This window comes from Penicillium verhagenii, assembly GCF_028828195.1.
Source record: "Penicillium verhagenii strain IBT 33310 chromosome Unknown utg000011l_segment0_segment0, whole genome shotgun sequence".
In the NCBI taxonomy this organism is placed as follows: Eukaryota; Fungi; Ascomycota; class Eurotiomycetes; order Eurotiales; family Aspergillaceae; genus Penicillium; species Penicillium verhagenii.
Window position 1 is genome coordinate 446237 of NW_026643175.1, and position 21577 is coordinate 467813.

General features: G+C 47.2%; 10 protein-coding genes across 10 annotated transcripts; 5 read left to right on the forward strand and 5 right to left on the reverse strand.

Moving 5' to 3' along the window:
- Positions 1-280: 280 nt before the first annotated feature.
- Positions 281-1572, forward strand: N7466_010560 (alpha/beta hydrolase; the record flags this gene model as incomplete). Its single annotated transcript, XM_057169949.1, has 3 exons — positions 281-434; positions 576-1344; positions 1407-1572. 3 exons carry the CDS (start codon positions 281-283, stop codon positions 1570-1572), a joined length of 1089 nt encoding a protein of 362 aa, XP_057016558.1.
- Positions 1573-1734: 162 nt separating this feature from the next.
- N7466_010561 (uncharacterized protein) lies at positions 1735-2607 on the reverse strand (the record flags this gene model as incomplete). Its single annotated transcript, XM_057169950.1, has 1 exon — positions 1735-2607. The coding sequence occupies one exon, from the start codon at positions 2605-2607 to the stop codon at positions 1735-1737; it is 873 nt and encodes a 290-aa protein (XP_057016559.1).
- Positions 2608-3211: 604 nt separating this feature from the next.
- Positions 3212-4702, forward strand: N7466_010562 (uncharacterized protein; the record flags this gene model as incomplete). Its single annotated transcript, XM_057169951.1, has 1 exon — positions 3212-4702. One exon carries the CDS (start codon positions 3212-3214, stop codon positions 4700-4702), a length of 1491 nt encoding a protein of 496 aa, XP_057016560.1.
- A 546-nt stretch (positions 4703-5248) lies between these two features.
- N7466_010563 (uncharacterized protein) lies at positions 5249-5734 on the reverse strand (the record flags this gene model as incomplete). Its single annotated transcript, XM_057169952.1, has 1 exon — positions 5249-5734. One exon carries the CDS (start codon positions 5732-5734, stop codon positions 5249-5251), a length of 486 nt encoding a protein of 161 aa, XP_057016561.1.
- A 2265-nt stretch (positions 5735-7999) lies between these two features.
- N7466_010564 (adaptor protein STE50) lies at positions 8000-9611 on the forward strand (the record flags this gene model as incomplete). The annotated part of the gene is made up of 3 exons (XM_057169953.1): positions 8000-8270; positions 8333-8494; positions 8548-9611. The coding sequence occupies 3 exons, from the start codon at positions 8000-8002 to the stop codon at positions 9609-9611; spliced, it is 1497 nt and encodes a 498-aa protein (XP_057016562.1).
- Positions 9612-10248: 637 nt separating this feature from the next.
- Positions 10249-10929, reverse strand: N7466_010565 (uncharacterized protein; the record flags this gene model as incomplete). The annotated part of the gene is made up of 1 exon (XM_057169954.1): positions 10249-10929. The coding sequence occupies one exon, from the start codon at positions 10927-10929 to the stop codon at positions 10249-10251; it is 681 nt and encodes a 226-aa protein (XP_057016563.1).
- A 654-nt stretch (positions 10930-11583) lies between these two features.
- On the forward strand, positions 11584-13695 carry N7466_010566 (uncharacterized protein; the record flags this gene model as incomplete). Its single annotated transcript, XM_057169955.1, has 2 exons — positions 11584-11893; positions 11963-13695. The coding sequence occupies 2 exons, from the start codon at positions 11584-11586 to the stop codon at positions 13693-13695; spliced, it is 2043 nt and encodes a 680-aa protein (XP_057016564.1).
- A 1685-nt stretch (positions 13696-15380) lies between these two features.
- On the reverse strand, positions 15381-16913 carry N7466_010567 (chitin deacetylase CDA6; the record flags this gene model as incomplete). Its single annotated transcript, XM_057169956.1, has 2 exons — positions 15381-16534; positions 16601-16913. The coding sequence occupies 2 exons, from the start codon at positions 16911-16913 to the stop codon at positions 15381-15383; spliced, it is 1467 nt and encodes a 488-aa protein (XP_057016565.1).
- A 548-nt stretch (positions 16914-17461) lies between these two features.
- On the reverse strand, positions 17462-18438 carry N7466_010568 (uncharacterized protein; the record flags this gene model as incomplete). The annotated part of the gene is made up of 2 exons (XM_057169957.1): positions 17462-18140; positions 18209-18438. 2 exons carry the CDS (start codon positions 18436-18438, stop codon positions 17462-17464), a joined length of 909 nt encoding a protein of 302 aa, XP_057016566.1.
- Positions 18439-19492: 1054 nt separating this feature from the next.
- Positions 19493-20447, forward strand: N7466_010569 (uncharacterized protein; the record flags this gene model as incomplete). The annotated part of the gene is made up of 3 exons (XM_057169958.1): positions 19493-19662; positions 19774-20239; positions 20298-20447. The coding sequence occupies 3 exons, from the start codon at positions 19493-19495 to the stop codon at positions 20445-20447; spliced, it is 786 nt and encodes a 261-aa protein (XP_057016567.1).
- Between the last annotated feature and the right edge of the window lie 1130 nt (positions 20448-21577).

Below are 21577 nucleotides of genomic sequence, written 5' to 3' on the forward strand. Positions count from 1 at the left end.
TCTCTTGATGATGCAGTCGTTGTCAGAAGAGAAGGCTGATATTAAATGTTCAAACTTAGAGAGAGTATAACCTACTATGCCATAGGACTTCGGGTGAACAACTAGCCGACGGGTTTTTGTCATCTATTGATTGGCGAATCCGTGACGCTAGGAGGCCTTAAAATCAAAATCACCCCGCAGGTCCTTCATCCGTTATACACCTTTGCTGATTATCTGGGCTGCTTTAGAATCACGACTTGCTCAAGCGCTATACAGAATTCCCCACACCAATTCTCATAAGATGGCTGATTTCACTGAATATGGTGTGCCCAGTGCCGAATGGCTAGCACTGGAGCCGTCTTTACCTCAAATGCCTGATCTCCCGCTGGAGGAGTTGATAGCATTTATTAACAAGGGTCGCGAAGATATTGCAGCTCAGGCTATGATTGATCAAGGTCAGTGAAATTCAAATTTCTTCTGAGAATACATCATTTGCACTGTCAGCAGTTTTTTGTGGTCCTACAGCCTGCGCCTGGCAGTTCCAAGCATCTCCCAGTCTGTCACAGATAAGCCTAACTAACACCTCCTGGCTCCAGGCTTCAGCTCCAAAGTCCAGATCCACGATCACACGGTACCCACTCGCGACGGCGCAAGTCTAGAAGCACGAACCTACCGTCCCACCGGTATTCCGCTTTCACAACGACTTCCACTCTATATCCATATCCACGGAGGCGGTTACATGTTCGGAACCCTGGCCTCGGAAGACGCCATCTGCTCGCGAATTGTGACTTCGCAAGAAGAGAAAGGTACACCTGTTGCCGTTCTCAATATCAACTACCGCCATACCCCGGAATACAAGTACCCCACGGCTTGGGACGACATTGAAGACGCTTTTGTCTGGGCTCATGAACATATTGCTGAGCTAGGCGCTCTCGCTGACCAGGTTGTTGTGGGTGGAATCTCAGCTGGCGGACAATTGACTGCGTCTCTAGCTCTTGCGCAGCTTCGAGGTGACGACAAACGTTTGGCGGCCTGCCCCAAGATCAGAGGCCAAGTGCTGATGATCCCGTGTCTTGTGAATACGACTTATTATGGGGCCCGAAAGGAATTGCTTAGCAGTCCCGAGGTCTCGAGTCTTGTGCAATGCGTTGATGCACCTATGTTGCCAATGAGTCGCCTTGTATTGTTCATGCAGATGTTGGGTTTGCCCCTTTCAGACGATGCAAGTCGTGATCTCCGGATGAATCCTGGAAATGCCACTGCGGAGGAGGTCAAGGATCTTCCCCCTACGACCTTTGGAATTGCTGGCCGAGATCCCCTGCGAGATGAGGGGCTCTTTTATTCTAAGCTGCTCAATGATAATGGGTAAGTGTGCCGATCTTCTCGTTGCTGCTATACTTGAGTGCTGATATTCAAACAATATCAAGAGTTCCTACTGATATCACTGTTTTCCGTGGGGTTCCCCATGGCTACCGGCGACATGGAATTGGATTGGAAAGGGCGAGCAAGAAGTGGGACGAAGTCATGAGTGGCGGGATTTCTTGGGCCTTGAGCAATCCTGCGGTGGGGCCTTGGGAAATCAAGACTGATTAAAAGGATAAAGCTGGGATATTCCAGATCTAACTAGGACTTTCAACATTGAATGTTCCTAGTCTGTATACGGCCTTTTCTATGAGACGTTTAGTTACACATCGGAGAATATAGCAAACCCTATATTTCAAAACCTCCCATTATTCAACGTGTACTATGTACATTTTAAATTCCAACAACCTTGGAATTATATTCATTTCTTTCAAATTTTTGCCATTGGATGAAAAATGATATCACAGGGCCTAGCATCAATGCTTCCTGGTGAGCAGCCCCAGGTACAACATGAAGATAGCAATTGGCACCAGCTACACGCCATGCATTTTCCAGACGAACAGTAATTCCGTATCGGCCGTGTTGAGTGGGATCAACAATGCGACCCCGCGCCATAGCATAGAAGGTATCAGTATCAGCATCTCCAACAATAAAGAATACCGGAACGGAGCACAGTTCCAGCCACTGCATTTCCAACCCAAATATCTGCTCCAGATCTTTCACTCCTTCGGGATAAGGCAAAGTAACGTCAGGAAGAGTCTGAGATCCTGGAGCCCCACAAGCGACAGCCCTCAACCGCTGAGGATACAAATATGCAAACCGATGCACAAATTGACCACCTCCGCTGAATCCAAACAAAAAGAATCGCTCAACCTCAAGCCGTCTGTATCTAGCGCTGACCTCCTCCACCATGGAAAGTAATATTTGATCACATCTAACACCATCGTATTTGAGGAGTTTGTAGCCACCACTGTTGTAGGGATCGTCTAGCTCAAGCGGAAACAGTGGAGCAAGGATGATGCATGGGATTTCGTCTGCTATGCTGACAAACTGTTTTCGTAACTCGGGTGCGTTGCGTGAACTGGAATGTATAAGAACCATGAGATTGAGACTTTTGAGCTTGTAGTAGTCCTGTGACACGTATAGATAGTAGGAGAATCGGTTATTTGCTGCACAAATCCACGCGGGGGTATTTCCGATATAGCCTAATTCTGAGGCGACGCGAGGGTCGAGGTCGTCGACAGTTCCAAAGTTTTCGTCTTTCATTGTGAACCATGGACACAAACATTGAATCGTTATTGCACAAAGATTGAAGACCAATGGCCAAGGCTGGAATGTCAGGTTCTCAAAACTTCCCAGACACGTTCATGGGAGAGGCAGTTATAGACAAACTTGGAATATTTGAATTAAATCCCGCACATGATGTCCGGGGCGTACAAGGTCCACCAAGGTCAATGATAGGGCCCTTTTCGAGATGGTACCGGCTATGTTCACGCTCGGAGTCTCTGGAGCTGCACATGGGGGAATACAGGACGTGGTCACTGGGACTGGAAGAGCCAGTGAAACCGTGTGATTCGAAGCTCAATGTTGGAGATTTAGGCTGCATATTTCACCTATCATAGTTTCCAATGCTGCATTCATCTGGGAATCCTCCTCAGAATATCCTAACGTTGCTCGAAAGCTACGTCATATCCGTTCAATGCTTAAGCATTGAAAGCATCCAGTATCCTCCTCGGGTGTATGTGCTGAGCTAAAAAATAACAGCCCTGGCGGGTAATATAACAAGCCACTTCCTCGCCATAAACGATCGTGATCCATCATTGGACAGAGTTTTGGTCAATAAAACTTACTAGCAGTCACAAAAGCCAATATGGCAACAAGTGGCATAAAAGAAATGTCCGAAGATGATAAATCAACTCCCGATGTCATTCAAGAGAAACTTCTTCCGGAACAACTCGTGATTCCTATACTGCCCCAGGACCAACGTGCTCTTGACCGAAAAATCCTCCGAAAGATCGATCTTCTGATTCTCCCCATCTGTGCCCTAAATCATTTCTTCTCGGCTATGGATCGTTCCGACATCGGAAATGCCAAACTTGCTGGGTTCAGCAAAGACAACCACCTCTCTCCCATCCAATTCTCGGTCGTCGTGTCCATGTTCCAATTCGGCGCCATACTCTGCCAACCTGTCGGTGGTCTTCTCATCCTCCGATATATCGAAGCCTATCTCTTACTGGGCTTTGGAAATATCTTCTGGGGAATATGCACAGTCATGCTCACTTTTTCCACGAGCATGATTCTACCTAGCATATTACGGATTCTTATCGGAATTGCGGAGGGCTTGACTCAGGTCAATACTATCTTCTTGACAATGTGGTATACAAAGGAGGAGATGGCGACGAGGACAGGGTTCTGGATGTCCTTCAGTGCCCTGGCTGGTGCTATCAATGGGTTGATGGCTTGGGGCATTCAACACAACATCCACTCAACCACCCTCAAATCATGGCAGGTTCTCTTTCTCATGGAGGGAGCATTCCCCATTCTATTTGGACCACTGATTCTATACTTCTACCCATCCTCTCCATCGAAAGTGAAAAAATACTTCTCAGAAGCTGAGAAGGAGATATGTATCGCCCGCACACAACGAGCCGGCAACACAGTCGACAGAGCGAGCAGTATAAGGGAAGCAGTGCCTGTTTTCCGCTGCCCAGAGACATATGGCATGTTCATTGCACACTTTTGTGTTATCTGGGCCGCAGCAGGGTACGGCAATTTCCTGCCCATAATCATCGACGGCCTAGGTTTCAGCGCAGTTGAAAGCCAACTTCTTACCGTCCCAGTTTGCGTCGTCAGTTTTCTCTCCGTGAATTTCTTTTGCTGGTTCAGTGATCGACTTCAACTACGTGGCCCGCTTATAATGGGCCTCGCCCTAGTCTCGGTAATAGGATTCACCATGTTGGCTGCACTATCCAGCGCCAAAGGCCCACGTACCTTTGCCCTCTATCTGATCAGTCTCAGTGTTTACCCTTTGATCCCGCTTACTCTCACTTTCCTCTGTGTGAATACTGTTGGGCTTTCTAGGCGCGCTCTGGTTATTCCGATCCAAAATGCCTTTGGTCTGCTGGGAGGCCTTGTTGTGAACTATACTTATATACACAAACCTCGGTATCTTGAGGGAACCTTGGGGACAATCGGCTGTCTGTGTATTCTCATCGTTACAATCGCTGCCTTGGATCTCTCATTTATCGCTCGAAATCGGGCTAAAGCTTCTGATGTCGGTTCAGAGCAGTGGGAGAAGAATCGTACAAAGTCTTTTGATGAATTGGGAACGGATCACCCAGATTTCAAATTCACTGTTTGATATTTACAGCACATTGAAGCTAGAAAGTTCATTGCCTATCCTTTCAAATCAAGAAACTTATCCTTGGTCTTCAGATTCGTCAGCAACGCATTGATGCAACCTTGGAATAAATGGCGTCAGACGCTTGCATCTACAAATATCAGATCAATGAAGAGTGCTAAGTAGTTGCAGCCTTGCAAGGTTTGAGAGCTTTCTCTACTTGTCTTTAACATCCTCCTTTCCTTGTGAACAGATACCCCAAAGGCACAGCAACCTTGCAAGCATGGGCATTAAAAAAAATCTCAATTTGTATCATCTTCTCGGGGGTAATAATCTCCCCAGCGCAATGCAGTTGTCTATTCCGTTTGATGCGAGAGCATCCCTCATATTCATATGCCCAAAGTTCATAGATGAGCACATGCCGAATCCGATGCCGTAGCGAATCCCGAAATCAGGTCAATACTCCGCAGTAAGAAAAAAAGAAAAAAAGAAAAAGAAAGAACATAAGTAACGTGAGTTACTGCCATGCAGATTCGTATCACAAGATTTCCCCAAGCCGCCAAGGGATCATTTCTTGTCTCCGTTCGTCTCGTCCTCCAAATCCACCATCTCCCGCAATATGTGTCTGAGTCCAAGAACTCCCTCGGCCACAACGGCTTCCGGAACACGCACATCCACCTCTTCAATAAACTTAATTGGATCAAACGGCAGGATTTCGGAGTTCTTGTCAGAGTTCCCTTTCTTCGTGCCGTTGGCTTTCCCCTCTTTCGCGGATCCGTTCGCCGACGCGTCACCTAGCGGCGGGTACTTTTTGGCGCCAAGGGCAGGGTGAGCTCTTCCTTCCGCCGAGGCCATTATTGCTTCAATCACATCTTCGAAGGTCTCGCAGCGGCCGGCGCGGAGGAGTTCGGTGGCGAGGTTGGTGACTTGCTCGGTCCAGCCCACGCGATGTAGGGAACTGAGTAGGGATTCTTGCAGATTTTCAAGGGCAGAAGTGGTGGAGAGCTTGGAAAGGAGATCGGACTCGAGCGCATCGGGGGTAGAGGATGGCATGGTGTCGAGAGCTGTTGGTGGGGTTCAGTCCCACCTTGAAGCGCTCAATTTGTTCTGTCGTGGGGTTTGCGATGATTTCAAAACTCGTGTGACTAGGGGGAGAAAAAGGCGCCGGAGAATCTTTGTCGCTTCACACAAGTTTCTCCTAAGGAGCCTCGGGGTAACGACTGTTTGTATGTGGTATGCGCGCCGGACACGTATTCCGACTCGAGTGTGGGAGGTTGCGACAAGGATAGGAACGAAGGGGATCCTGCCCCTGGTAGAATATACTTTTGGTCAAAGACGCTGATTATAATTACTGGTAGGGCGGCTGAAACAGAGTTTACCGCCACGCACGCGCGTAACAGTATGTATTGAGAATTGAGTCCGGTGCGCGCAACAGTAGATATGGAGAATGACGAAGGTTTCCGCGGTCCGGCCTGTCAATGCGGTGATGTGAGTTAGCGCTGTGGCAAATAAGCCCAAGCGATGGGGCTCAAATTATGATTATACCATTGGCTAGTAGCAACAGGCAAGTGACTGACCTCAGTGGGGTGTGATTGGAGATCTTTGGTGGGAGCTGTAGGTTCCAGGCGCAAGACGGCTGCTGATGCGGAGGTGGAGTTGATGCGATCCGAGAGGAGAAGGAGGGAACAGGGTCGGCCAGGAGGATACCGGGTTACAGAGATGAGCCCATTGCACACAGACAAATAGATCTGTCATTCACATACAGCCTAGGGCAATGAATCTCAATTGGTGATGTGCATTGAACCAGGAAGAATTAATCCTTCCCCGATCGGAATCTCCAGCACAGGCCAATCGGCATAGAGCACGGGCGGTGAATGCGGTGAATGCGGTGACTTCGGAGATCTATGCTCTACATTACGTTGTTCATTCCTTTCTTATTTTGCGATTTTTATCTTATTGTCTTTTCTGTTTTTCTTTCGTCGTAAAAATACCTAGATATTCTTTTTTAAGACTGAATCTCTGTTTCTTACTAGGCTTGTAATATCTTAAGAGTCATATAAAAAAAGTATGATCAGAATGTCTTACAGAGCCTCCCGAGGTCCCGCGGTATATACTTGGTACTCCGCGTACTCCGTATAGGCGACCATCAGTTTAAAGAGTTTTTACTAGAGGGCTTTTTCTCTTTGAATCTTTCCCGTGTCAACCTAAGCACTGGTTTTGAAACAAGATCTTTCCTTGTAGGTGGAACCCATGAATGTAACACAATCTGAGAAAGGGCTTCCAAGGTTGCCGCTTTTGCCATGAACTAGTACTACTTATAGTTAACGGGACCCCGCAAATCATCACCGGGGTTATAGACGGAAGTCTGGAACCTAGCTGACTATATTATACTGACAAGAAAATGGTCATATTTATGGTAATAAGTGTTGGACCAGTATGACTAAAAACTTCAATCTAGTTAGTTATCTTAAGATACTAGTCAATCTTGAAAGCCTTCGAAACATTGAAGTACTATTCTTTCGAGAGAGAGAGCCTTGATAACTTAAATAGTTGTGCGCTGGGTCATACGTGTTTGTTGGCTTCTATGCGATCTCAACAACGTGCAGAATCTTCCTTTCGGCATATTAATGTTGGGTTAATGATGTGTGTTTTCTTTCCTTCTTTTTTTTTTCAAAAAAGAAAAAGAAAACATTACTTCATAGTAGACAAGAAAGAAATTAGGGGGGAAGTAGCAACGTCTCGGGCATGTACTAAAGGGGTCAACATCGAGTCCAGACCCAGTCACGTGCACCACCAATTGATTGTCCGCGACGCTTCATCTTTAGTGCTGAATACATCTCGAATATTCCTCCCCTACACAGTCGCCCGCCGGACTTCCCTTTTGAAACCTTGATCAGACAAACAGGCAGACCTTGCTGATCACTCCACTTCCTTTGGGGCCAATAATACACCTTCGCGCCGGACAGCTTTCCCCGCTCTGGCTCCCGCGCCTACCAATTTGGACTCGCCCACAAGCGCCTATCCTTCGCAAAAAGTCCATCGCTCCAGATCGAACGTGCCTTATCAGGCACCAACATCCCACCCGACTCATCAACCAGTCTGATAAGACGTTGACGTGCGCCTGACACGAGCAGCGCCTACTTTCGCACTTGACGATCTAGTCGCCCGCCCTCCCATGAACTTGATCCTTTGTCGCATACCCGCCCTCTCCTCCACATCACAGGTTCGGAAGTAATTTGGTTCAGTGGCAGCAAAGGTGCCATTTTATATTGACCTGACTTGAATTCCGTGTACCTGGTTTCGAAGACGCGTGCCATCATGTCTCTCCATACCTCCTACCATGATGCCGATTCCGATGCGGATGACGAGTATGAGCGCAGTGTGATTACATCCCCGCACCTTCAAACAGACTCCGAGATTTCTCCTATTGATTCCGATATTACTTCATCCGAACATACACCAACCAAATACGGCCACCCTAGCGATATCCCGCGCACTCCCCGAGCAATCATCTCTGACTGGACAGCCGATGAATGTGCGGAATTCCTGACGTCGTTAGGTTTACTGCAGTACTGTGGAAACTTTCGAGGTAGGTAGCACCTATCCGACAAATAATAACAGAATAGATGCTGATGTCGGGGTCTGTGGCAGAAAATGGAATCGTGGGAGAGGCACTCGTCGCATTAAGACACGATGAATTGAAGGAAATGGGTATCAACAGTGTCGGACATCGATTAACTATTCTGAAGAGTGTCTACGAAATCAAAATTAGACAGAATGTTCCGCTCGATGTCGACCACTACATCCCACTCTGTACGACCCCTCCGCTACGATGTTTATAGACTTTACTAACCAAGCGGATATAGCTGCGGATCAGAGCATGAATGAAAACGCAACGCAGGATGATATTGCCCGTTTAATCCAATCTATTCAGATTCGAGATCAAAAGATATATTCAGTCGAAGGAGAGTTGCGTCGTCTCGCGGACGAGTACCGCCGGCTACGAGAAGAAATTCTACCCATGATCAAGATGGCCAAAGATCGATCGCAACCATTACCACCTTTCACAATGGACCCTCCCAGAGACAATCATCATGACAGCGCAACTCTCGTATCACCCTCTCAGATTACCCTTACAGACAATCCCCCCTCATCGAAACTGTCCCGGGCCTTCTCCAAACGCACATATGGCGGTGCTACCCCCAAGAACAACTCGCCAACATACATCCCGCCTTCTGTTTATGAAGGTAGGCACTACCATGATGGAAACTTGGATCCGTCCTCCGCGGCTTTGGCTGCTTCTTCCCATTTGACCGCTTCGATGAATAGTGGTTTACAGCATTCACCAGGCGTCCCTTCACCAACCTCTCCGAATGCGCATACCACCCAACATCAAACCCTCAACTCTCGATCATACTCTCAGCCTAGTTCCACTGCCAGTCGCATGATGCATGATCATCCCGAGGAGACTCCAAGAGCTTCATCCCGGTCAGATCGACTCACGCCCAGTCAGCTGCCGACTGCTCGCACGGAAACCCCGTCTTCCGCATCCCGAGTCGATCCTCGATCTGGTGCTGGTGCTGGTGCTGGCCCCTCAAGTGTCGAAATATTCAAATCATTCCGTGTGTCTTGGGAAGATCCCTGCTATAAAGTTCTCCCTGCCGCCCTCAGGAAGTACAATATCCACCATGATCCGAAAGATTACGCACTATACATTGTATACGGTGACCAGGAAAGGTGCCTAGGACTGGACGAGAAACCACTCTTACTCTTCAAGCAACTGGAAAGAGAGGGACGCAAGCCGATGTTTATGTTGCGAAAAATTCACCCGGACAATCCTTACGGAGCGACTCCCGGCTCGGCTCCTAACAGTGCTGGCTTTGAAGGTGGGAGACAGGGACAGATCAATTTACCAGGAGGTGTCCTGTAACCTTGGAAACCAGTTTTGATGCAAGCTTTTGCGTCTGCTACTCGAGCTTGAGATACCCTGCGACCCTCTAATTCTTATTTGGCATTGAAATTTTGTTGTTCTCTTTCATTCTTCCAGTCTTACCCTGGACTGTTGGCTCTCTGGGGCTTTCTATGGTTTCCTCGGGATATATGGATTCCTATATGCATTTGTTGGTGAAAGAGTTTGGCGCTTATTTGTCTTGTTGTCTTGTGGTGGGCCAGAGCTTCTTCTGCATTTAAGATCATGGATCGTGCATTAGCATTTTTATTTGTTTTTTAGATACTTACTACGTACCTACCTAAGTAGTCATAACCCCGGGCGTCAACCTTGGAAGTCTTGAATGTCAATATACCTCTACCTATGTCCGGATATGTAATGTTTACAGATGTATAAGTTCATTATGGGCATTTTCACTCCACATGCACATGTGCATGCCCAGGTGCAACATTTGAACGCTATAAGGCTCGGTTCAAATGTTTTACTGCAGTTTTCAATGTTTTACATACCTAATTCAATGTTGGAATGGGGTGAAAATAGAATGAAGAAAAAACCTTGATTGATCGAGTACTTTTCAATATACCACTATTAGGTCAACTGGTACAAACTGACGCACTGCCTATATAAATTGTTCAATATCAAACCGCAACTGAAGGGTGTAGTTCTCGACCCAGCTAACAATCTTCGTAATGCGCCGAGTGCCTCTAGCAAAGGTATTCAACAGAAAATACACAACAACCTTACCAATTCTAGTACCAAGAAGCGCCTGGTAGTCAGCTGTATTATATGCAAAAGACTTAGGCGGGGCGTCACGCAGACCTTTTGTCCACTCGGGGTAGATGAATGTCCACATGAAACTATTCGTCTCCTCGTTAACAATGTTATCCACGAAAACGTACTTCAGACCCTGGGGATCAAAGTACTCTTCGTAGGCAGCTTTGGTTAGTTCGGATGCATATGGAAGGGGAGTCACTGTGTTATTTGACCGTCCAATCGACTCAATAATGATCATACCTGGTCCAATGATTCCAGTCCACTCGGCATAGACATTGCGTGGTACGGCTTCGGTTCTATAAAAATTGGCTTCTAGGGGAATTCTAACTCGAGAGACTCGGGGATGGTATTCTCTTGGGAGGGAAATTTGTTCACGGTCGATTCGCCAGGATTGTTGGAGGTCATCAAGTTTAAGAGTTGAGATAGTTAGAGGGCAACGTTGAGCTCTAGGGTCGCTGAGCCATTCCTGTCGCTTTGCGCCAGATCGTTGGAAATCAACGCGATTCAGAGAGCCAGTAGATGACATTTTGCTGTCGTTGACTGTTGACGTCAGGTAACAAATAGTAGACACTCACCGTGTTTTTAGCGGGATTTTTGTGAAGCTGATCGAGGTTTGCACAATTCGATGATTGAAGTGCCTTGAATAGTAGATAGATGATACCTTGATTAGGGGGGATATGGTAGCTTATATAGCCAATTCATGGCTTTTGCTAAAATAGAGACCAAAGATATTGCTGGCTTCGAAGAAAAATGGATACAAAGAGCCAAAAGAGATGAAAGTCCCACTACACAATGCAAAGCCAAGATACACAAAGACCTTCAAGTTTGACAATCAATGCATCCTCGGGGAACAAAGCATCTAATTATATTATTGAACACTTGATTTTCATGGACAACACAATGTGATTGTCCTTTGTTAGCCTAAAGAGCAATAATGGAAGGAAAAACGTATTTTTAGCCAAAGAATGAGACTTGTAACAGATGAAAGAATAACAAAGAGTTCATGTCGAGTCCTTTCTTTAAAGTAATAAGATAAATAATAGCCAATCATTGGTGGACGTTCGGCTTACTGTAGTTACGATGCTTTGTATACTTCGCTTATCATCACGTGTGGACGTGTTTTATCCAAACGCGCTCGATAAGCCCGCTTTCTCCCACTTCTCGAATCGCATTGCTTGAAATGGGTTGGGATCGAGTTATACAAGACTCCGATGAGGAGGAGCCTCTCATTGAGGATGATCTGCCGGCTTCTCTTGATCCTCTTCAAGACCCAGAATTCCCCAGTGTCCAACATCACGACCATCCCGCGCATCAGGATGCACACACGACTGAACATACGCTCGCCGAAGGTTTCCCCGGTCCCCAATTGAACGTGAACTTCGATCAGTTCTTGCAGTCGCAAGGAACACATGCAGCTTCTACTTCGTCCCAACAACAGCGCGAAGAAAGATGGATTCCCTCGACCACGGAAGGTGGGGGTGGATCAATTAGTGCGTCGCGGTCTTCCGACTGTAATTCCCCTACCATTTCTCGAAAACCATATACTAATTACTGCATAGACGCAATGATGACAGAAATCGGATTTGCGCAACAACGGTTATTCGACGATCCTTCAAGTGCCGGTCAGCATCTACCTTCTACCGCGACCCATTACCCCAGCGAAATCTCCCAGCCAGGGTCGTTCCCAGCTATTCAGCCAGATCAATTTCATCAGATGAACCCAGCGACGCATGGCCAATTCACATATAACCAAGTGTCTCAAAATGCTTCATACGAAGCAACTCAGCTTCTTGCACCGTGTGTTGCGCCCGCCTATGACTACAGTACGCCAGCTACCTTGATGCACGTTGATTCACCATCAGACGGACTCACGGCTACCACATCAATTCAAACACTTCCAAATGTACCCGGTATCCCAACGAATAAAGCATTGCAGCGAGAAAATCCAATGCAATCAATGATGGGTTCTCCGCATGATACTGAACCCATGTCATCTGTGGTATCGCCAGGGTTGAACAAGGCCAAAGACAATACGATGTCGGAACTCATGTCTCCGCAACGTTCCCCGGAAAGTACCTACGACGAGCTTGCAACTCCCGCTGTATACGTGCAGGTTCCCTCGGCTGTAAAGCGTACTCGTCCATCGAACGAGTTTCTGCCAGAAGATGATGATGACGACGAACTCGCTATGGATGGTGGTCCTGAACCCAGTCCAAGTAAGCAGGCTCGGGAAGCAATGCCAGAACCACCCATTCAACCTGCCTCCGCAGATAAAGGCAGCGAATATGTCTCAGAAAATGCCATTGCCTTTGAAAATGACGCGCTTGAGGCCAGTGGCACAAATAATTTGGATGAGCTTAGCTCTACCGACAAAATCGACCGGTTGTCCACATCTGGTAAATCTTCTACCAAAGAATACAAGAAGAAAAAGGAGAAGAAAATCAAGAATGCCCCTGCCATATCAAACTCCCGAGTGTCAGATGATGACGATGTTATTTGGGTGGACTCGCGGCCTCTCGGGGTCCGGGAGACGCAAGGACAAAATATTTCAGGTACCGAGTCGAGCATTAGAAGCTCCAGTAACACTGGAACACCACAACCAGATCCAATCGCTTCTTCAAAGGAGAGCTCCACCACCGGCAAGCCTGCTCCCAAAAAACGCGGGCGCAAGCGGAAGATAGTAGCAGAAGAGGCCACAGAAACTTCCTCAGAACAAGCTATAGAACAGAATCCCCCACCACTCAGCAAAGTCTTGGTATTCAATGCCAACCCAGTGGAGGGTATCTCTGGTCCAAACTCCAGCCACCTTGGAACACCGCAACCTGATGCCACTGTCTCCACAGAGGAGAGCTCCACCACAGGCAAGCCTGCCCCAAAAAAACGCGGGCGCAAGCGGAAAGTAGTAGTTGAGGAAAGCACAGAGGCTGCCCAGGTACAGCCTGTGGAGAAGAATCCTCCACCAGTCAGCGAGGTTTTGAAACCGAATGCCAACCCAGCCGAGGTTCCCTCCGATCCAAGAGCTGGAGGGAAGGCCGATGAAGCAGAGAACGCAGATCCCCTACTCCAAGAAGATACCCATGTGCCTCAAGAAGATGACCAAATCAAAGCACCGCCGCAAACTCCCCATAAACCAGATCAAACCCCAAGCACCCCGATGGCCGGCGGCAGCACAACCGCTCGCAAAGGACCAGCAAAGCATAGCCCTATTTCATCGACCAGCAAAGTTCCATACCGTGTTGGTCTAAGCAAACGGGCTCGGATTGCGCCATTGCTCAAAATTGTGCGCAAATAAGATCTTGGTGATGTTTTCCAATCGATTCACAGATTTCCCTTCTTGAATTCCGATCTGTTCTTCCCTTTTTGTCGAGTTTAAATCACTTTTCTGTTATCCCTGGCTCCGGTTGTCAGTCATTTTGCACATCATCATTATACCCCTGCTGTACGTTGGATCTTTGATTTTTTGATTCTTAAATTTATTTCTGTCTCTGGTAACACATTCCATGCTCCAAAGATTTGTGTTTGCAATGCCAAGTCACCATCATCATTATCTCAAAGTAGTATATATGTACTAATATATCTTTCCATTGCTTCAACAAACCATCCCTTTCATCATATCATTTCCCGAGGTTTCTTGGGGCACCCTAGACCTCGCCTCGACTCGACGCTCAGAAACTTTGTCTTCGACCGTAGGTCAGGATTAACATGTCAACAGAGTCTACAACACGCATCACCGTCAGCGTGTGGGCATTTCAAACGAAATGCATCCTCATGCATACGAACATCGCAATGAGTACCTTTCAACCAACCATAATTCGTAATTCATAAAGTCATTCCACTCGCGCTCAAAAATTTCCCTCACGCTTTCACCCTCCACTTCGAAGCAGGCGACTCGCGCACGATGGCTGCAGAGACCGAAACCGACATCGTCAGTACCTTGGCCATCTCTTCCAGTCTGGCTAGCGAGCTTGTGACCGAATCGGCCATGGCCAGGACTAGAATTGCAGGAGGGAGGAACACGTCGAAGAGCTTCATTGTGGAATGGTTGTGGTATGTATTCAATTCGGTGGTCGAAGAAAAGGTGTTGAGGCCTGGATTTTCGAACTTGTGTAGTAATGTATGGTAGTAGTAATTATTTAGCACTTGAAGGCGAGAGGGATCGATGGGGGTTGGAGGGGAAATCTACCGTTTATGTATCGAGTGCTGCTACAGTGTCTGCTTTTTTGGTCAGGAGTCATGTTCTACAGTCGGATTGTTTCGGATGATTTCCGGATCTGGTATCTTTTCTTCATGGACTCTTTTTTTTTGGCTCAGGCGTGGCCCCGGGGCCCCCATCTTACATGTGCATGGGTCGCGGGGTGATGGTTATTTATCTATAGACTCCAGGTTTTTAACGAAATGAATTTGAAAGTTGACCTGGGGATGATTGACGTGTGCTAGATCCATTTATTACAATATCAGAATGTTACTGACACATGTTGTATATTATTTTGCGAGTTCTTTATCTGGAAGCCAGCTTTGCTAACCACATTTTTTGGAACTTGAAGTTCGTACACATCGAAGTCCTGGCTTATTTCTTGATTAGGAAATGCCTCATTGGGAAATAATAGTGAACCTTAATATGCGGCTCATGTGACTTTTCAGCTGAGTAGAATCAGCAGCATTGGACTCATAAGGCATTGAGAGATTTTATCTTATTAGAAGAAGTAATTTTGATTGGGGAGTAATAAACAGTAGAGCCTCTCCTTTTACATCTCGATTCCCGGCTATCTCACAGGCTTCATCCCAGAAATACAAACTCGCCATGGAAACAATGACAACTCACGGTCTGGAGGCCAATGATCGGCAAACCATGGGTGAAGTCCAAGCATCGAATGCATAGCTATAAATATAATTTCGAGAATTCAAACTTCAAACTTCAACCCAAAACAAGAACCGAAAACCAAAGGGATACTTTGGCTCAAAAGCAAACTCGATCCATCACATCCAAATCGCCACAATCAATGCCAAGAACAAAGAAACCACAGCAGCAGTACCAACAGCTCGGAAATCAGAGTCTGCTTCCGACTTGCTACTCTTCCCTGGGACACTTGGGTCCCATGCATCACCGTTGTGGGGTACTTCCACGGAGCAGTAGCCAGCATCCTTTTGACAACCTTGTCCACAATGGCTAGAGCTGTTCCCACAAAGATTCCAGTGGCCGCAACAAATTCCGTAACTAGAACCCAGGCAGGTGTAGTTCTTGCCGCAGGTGCCGTCGATCGATATCTGAGGAGGCTTGGTCTTTGTGGATGTCTTCTTGTGTCCAGGCCAGCGGCTATCCTTGCGGTACCACATCTCCCGTGAATCCCGGAGGCATTCTCCGACCGTGGCAGGACGATACCCGAGGCGTGCCATTGTCTGTAACATGTGTTCCGTAAGATTGTGAACCGTTTGCTCATGGGCATCGTGGGCAATGATCAGCCAGGAATGAGAGGCAGGGTTTCCAGATGATAAAGCAGCGTCAAAAATATCCTTTGATTTTTGAATCAAGCCCGGGTTGTCGTTCTTGTAATCGTCCGTGTCGACATCATACAACACGATGTGATAGCCCATCCGACCCAGGTCTTCACGACACCCAGAGCCCTCTTCACAGCTAGAATATGGCGGGCGCATGTAGGTGGGGAAACTGCCCATGATGTTCCGAAGAGCAGCTTCGTTCTTCACCATCTGATCTACACGCTGGGCGACTGTCACTTTGCTGAGGTCCTCATGGGACCAGGTATGACTGGCAACTTGGTGGCCACCGAGCAGCATACGTGAGATCAAAGAAGCCCAGGGTAGCTCTGGGTCATCAATCGCACCTTTGCCGTTGTTGATACCAGTAACGAAGAAAGTTGCAGGTGCCTCATATTTGTCAAGCAAATCAAGAAGATCACCGGTGTATCTGGAGGGTCCATCATCAAATGTCAAAGCGACCGTTCCTGGGACTGCACAAGATCTGATCTGTTGAGGGCCGTATTGAACGACACCGATGTGAGGCCGGAGAATGTCACTGGTGGGAGGGCCTTTCGGTGTCTTGTGGGCATCGCACAGGCCATAGTCGATCTTGCAATCTGGAGAGCGGCAGTGCGCCTTGGTGGTGCCGCAGAAACCTTCAATCAATTCACATTAGGATCCGTGCTTGTCAAACCACTTCGAGGGTGTTCTTTCTGGCTTACCCGAGCTGGAACAGCATGTTCCACTAGGACATCTTCCGTGTGTTTTACCACAGCGGTAATCGAGGGTAGCGCCGGGGGCAACATTTTCCAAACGACGCTGAGGAGACTTTGGTACATTGGCTGGCGTAGCAGGCTCAACCAGATCTTGCGTCACCGTTGGCATGGTTTGAATTTGCCAGGGCGAGTATTGACGATGTCTGATGATTGGTGCCTGTTCAACAGTTGGGTTGATTGGTGCAGGCCGCTCGCCGATAAAGCCCCAGGTGATGCCTGCAAGAATGGCAAAAGGAACTAACATGTTTTCAAAACGCATTTTGGAATATATTAGTAGAATGACGAAGTATAATGTATGATAAGCTGGCTATGCAGGGAAGAGGAGAGGTTGAAGGAGAAAAGTTCACATGGCAAGAAACTGAAGGGGAAAACATGATGAGCATTTGTAGACTGGGAAGGCGTGGTCCATTTAAGATGGCGGAAATGGAAGGAGCCAAAGGGGTACTTCTTTTCGGTGAGCTATGAAAATACGAAAAGGAAAATGGACAAGTTGAATTGCAAGATACCTTATTATCAATGCAATATGATTTAAGTGATATTCATTTTAGTTGAAATGAAACATCAACATGGGTATCGTTAAATTTTTAGGCATGCCGGGACATCCACTGTACTATAGCCGTGGAAAGCGGGTACACTCCGGCATGAGATGCGTTTCTGCTTCTTCGTACAAAACCCCTTCCCAGTCGCTTTCATGATAAGAATAAATGTTTCCATTCCTCGGGCGTGGGAAGTTTGCACCGGCTAGCGTTCTACAAGGAAACAGTTCCCCGCAGACGGAGCGGTTAAATTAGCAATATTCATTCAGTCTCACTGCTCAACGGCGCTTTCGCCTACCGCGGAAAAGACGAAAGGTGCCAAGCTAGTCAAGTGCGGGCCGAACTTGGCTGGGGCACTACGAGCGATAGTGCCGATAGCAGCAATCAAATGGCGGCGATGCACGATAGAGATCTTAGGTGATGAAAGGGATTCTATCAGGCTAACCACAAAGCTGTGTAACTGGCTGTCCGAAAAGTAGAGGACCAGCGCTGAGATGGCCGTCAGGGCACGCTTGGTAACGACGGTTCCTGCCGTGTCATTGTGGATGATTGCCATGACAGGTTCTTGCAGGGCAGCCAGCTCGGACTCCTGGAGGAGCGGGCCAAAGCATGTCACAACCTTGATGAGCACATCAATTGCCTCGCTGCTGAAGCCCTTGGACGAATCTTTCTCCAACATGCCCCGCACTACCGAGCCACGTCTACCTGACGCTGACTGGGTCGGTCCTGTCAGTCGAGGAATCAGGATCTTCGAGACTGCGGAGTATGCGATGAGGACGTTCTGTGGGGCGGGTTGGCCAGCTTGGGGCCGAGGGAGGGTATCAACAATTGTGCGTAGGGCGGTGCTGGGGACGGAGGTATCGATGGTCTGAGAAGCGGTCATGGTGGTCAACTTCTCGAGAAGTAATGTGAGTGATTCAAATGGTAAGCGGAGGGCCAGTGGGCCAAGACTGTATCAAAGCTCGAGGTTAGCTATCTATTACAGTCAACCTGGAAGAGCACGCGTGGGGAGGCAAACCATTTCAGTGCTTGATTTTGGACATCACCGTGTTGGTCATCCAGTGCCTTCAACAAGCCTTCCGCAAGACCTTGTGCAGAGCGGGAGTCATTTGCGATAAAGGTTGATTGGGGGTTGTTCAGGATCCCGAAGAGGTCATTCAAGGACATATACCGCAAATCAGCGTCGGGGTCATCGAGCTTTCCCAGCAGAGAGGAAATATTCTGCTGAGTCAGTTGCCGGTCTGCCATGACTATCTCAGATCTCCGGAGGCGGGTGATTTCTGTTGTAAACTAAAGCGGAAGCTCGAGGGTGTATCTTTCAAAGAAGGAAGGTCGGCTTCGTGATGGTGATATCAACGTGGGGTTGTTGCCTGAGGCATGAGCTTCAATCTTGGTGGAGTTACAATGTATGATGCCTGAGGCTTAAAATTTGGCCTCAGGCAATCAATCTAGTTGCTGGGTCTCTTCAATGTTCATCTTCAATCATAAAATATTCTTGGAAACCTTGCGTCAACTCTTATAGCATTCATTGCACTGTGTTTTGCAAAAAAAAAAAAAAAAAATATCGAAAGCAAGAGAAAAAAAAAGGGCCGAAATGGACCTTTGGCGTCAGCATTAGTTACTTGTGTGCGCATCCTGGACCTGAGTCTTACGCCATCAAGTTTGGGCCCCGAGGCTTGAATGTTGCCGATGGACGTAATACCAGGGAGACATACACTTCTTCCCAGAATAATTGGGGACATTTTATATGTAGTGGCATTCCTAAAGTATATTGACTCATGACTGTAGGTGGATGTGCTAAACATAGATACCACCAAGATCTAATCAGATAGGCGGGACCCTCTATCCATGGAAGCTCCAACCTCCAACCAGCAAAATGAAAATACCCAACTAAATTTATAGTCAAAGCTAACTGGCTCGAAAAATTTGAGATTCATATCATTAATAAATATACCAGACTTTCAGAAAACAAATTGGCAACGGTACCTACAAGAACCAACAGGGATAAAGGCAACTCAATATGCCATTACATCACTCGTCACACTGCGCACAGACCAACGGAAGCGGCTGGGAACTTGGTCATAGGTCTTACGACCCCGGAAACTGGGCCTTAGTAGCTTGCTGAATCCTGGGAGGAGAGAGAGGGGAGGCGCACGTAGCTGCAGGTTACGTCTGTGGGTACTTGGCGGTGGCAGCTTTCCTTTCTTTTCTTCCCACCCTCTCGTACCTGACCGATTCTCTCTTCTTCTCCATACATACCTAATTGCTTTATCCATATTCTTTTTCATACCGTCCCACAATCATGGCTGGCATTTTTACACGTCGTTCGGCATTGCGTGCTTTCACCACTGCCCAGGGTCTCCGTGCTGTTCCAAGGGCAAGCCGTCCCGTCCAGCTGTTAGGGCAGAGGCTGTATTCCAGCGGGAAAAATGACAAGGGCTATGAGGATCATACTACTAGTGATCTGCCATGGTAAGCATCTCCTTCCAAGGGAATTGGCCTTTCAATCTCTACGTGTTTGAGAGTTCGCCCGGGTGTACTCTGTACGCAAATCCAATTGCTAACATGTTTTTGGCGATGTAGGTTCCTTGGCTCCGTCGGAGTGAGCGCTCCGGTATTCTACTATTTACTGCAAGCGGGCCCGGAGAAGAAGCCTCATGACGAATCCCACGGCCATGCTGATGAGCCCAAGGAGGACTCTGAGGAAAACGGAGCTGCAGCTGAAGCGGAAGATAAGGCGGAGCCTGCGGAGAAAGAAGGTGGTGACGAGAAGTCTGCAGATGAGACTGAGAAACCGGCCAAGGAGGAGAGCAAGTCAAAGCAATCTAGTGAGAAGAAGGGAGACGACAAATCGGCACCAAAGGAGTCTTCTGAGAAGAGTGCAGAGAGCGATGGCCAAAAGGATTCCAAGAAGGAATCTAAGGAGGAGCCCAAGAACGATTCTAAGACGGATTCTAAGACGGATTCCAAGGACTCCAAGGATCCCAAGGAAGAGAGCTCCAGGGAACCCAAGAAGGAATCATCCGGTGAGGATTCAAAGAAGGACAAGGTCAGTCAACTCTTGCGATTAAATGCGATTCGATGGTAACTAACAAAGCAATGTACAGTCCGACGCTACCAAGTCCTCTGACGGTGAAAAAGAAACCTCTTCGAAGCAGAAGGACTCTCCAAAAGAAGAAGCCAAGAAGCAACCCGAGAGCGATCAGAACAAGGATGAAAAGGATGGGGCCAAGAAAGAGTCCTCTAAAGAAAACTAAACCCTTGAATGTATGCAAGAAGCGTGTCTCCAATGGGCTAGAGCTTGCTTACATATATGTAGATCATGAAATGAAATTTTACCCAATTGACATTCAATCTTGGCGTGACACCTGGGCATGAAACTATGCCTGTACGGTGACAAAAAAAAATCCATGAATGAAATCTTATTCGTAACCCCCAAGGGCCTTGCATAAATAACAAATAGATTTGAACAGATGTTGTGGAGGTGGAGATAGCCGGATTATAAAAAGAAAAGGCAAAAAAGAAATCTCTCCCTCGGGGAATCGAACCCCGGTCTCCCGCGCTTATCGGTGTTAATGACAAGCGGAAATCATGACCACTAGACCAAGGAAGATGAGATAGCTGAGTTTCCGCTCGGCCACTTGGAATGGTTGATGACTGGTTTCCCATTTTTGGCTATATAATCTAAGCAATACCCACATGCAGGTAGTAGATAGTCTGGATTCCAAAATTGGTACTCCATCACATCACCAACATTCAACCATCTGCTTGTTAAAAGCATTTCTCCACATTTCCACATTTCTTTCCTTTAATAATTTCCGGAGGCATGTTGGTATTCTTTTTTTTTGGAGAAACATCTGAAATTGAAGTCTAACCTAATACAGGAATCCAGAAAAGTTAGGCAAGAATTTCTCATGCGTGGACGTATATAAGACTACTAGAAGTTCATGTTAACTAAGCAACGCGCGAAAAATCTTTGAGTTCTAAAAATAGATTATTCCAATCTAGGACTCAAAGCACCTAAGGAATCACAGCGATTCTGGGTATGTGGAGATAAGACCTGGCTAAGCTTAAACTATGAGCATGTGGAACTATGGACTTTATTAAGCTACGCGCGATTCTAGGGATGTGGAAATAAGACCTGGCCTATACCAGGAGCATATGGCACTATGGACTTTATTAAGCTACGTGCGATTCTAGGGATGTGGAAATAAGAACTGGCCTATACTCAGAATGTGTAGAACTATAGACTTTATTAAGCTACGCGCGATTCTAGGGATGTGGAAATAAGAACTGGCTTATACCAGGAGCATATGGCACTATTGACTTTATTAAGCTATGCGCGATTCTGGGTATGTGGAAATAAGACCTAGCTTATACTAGGAGT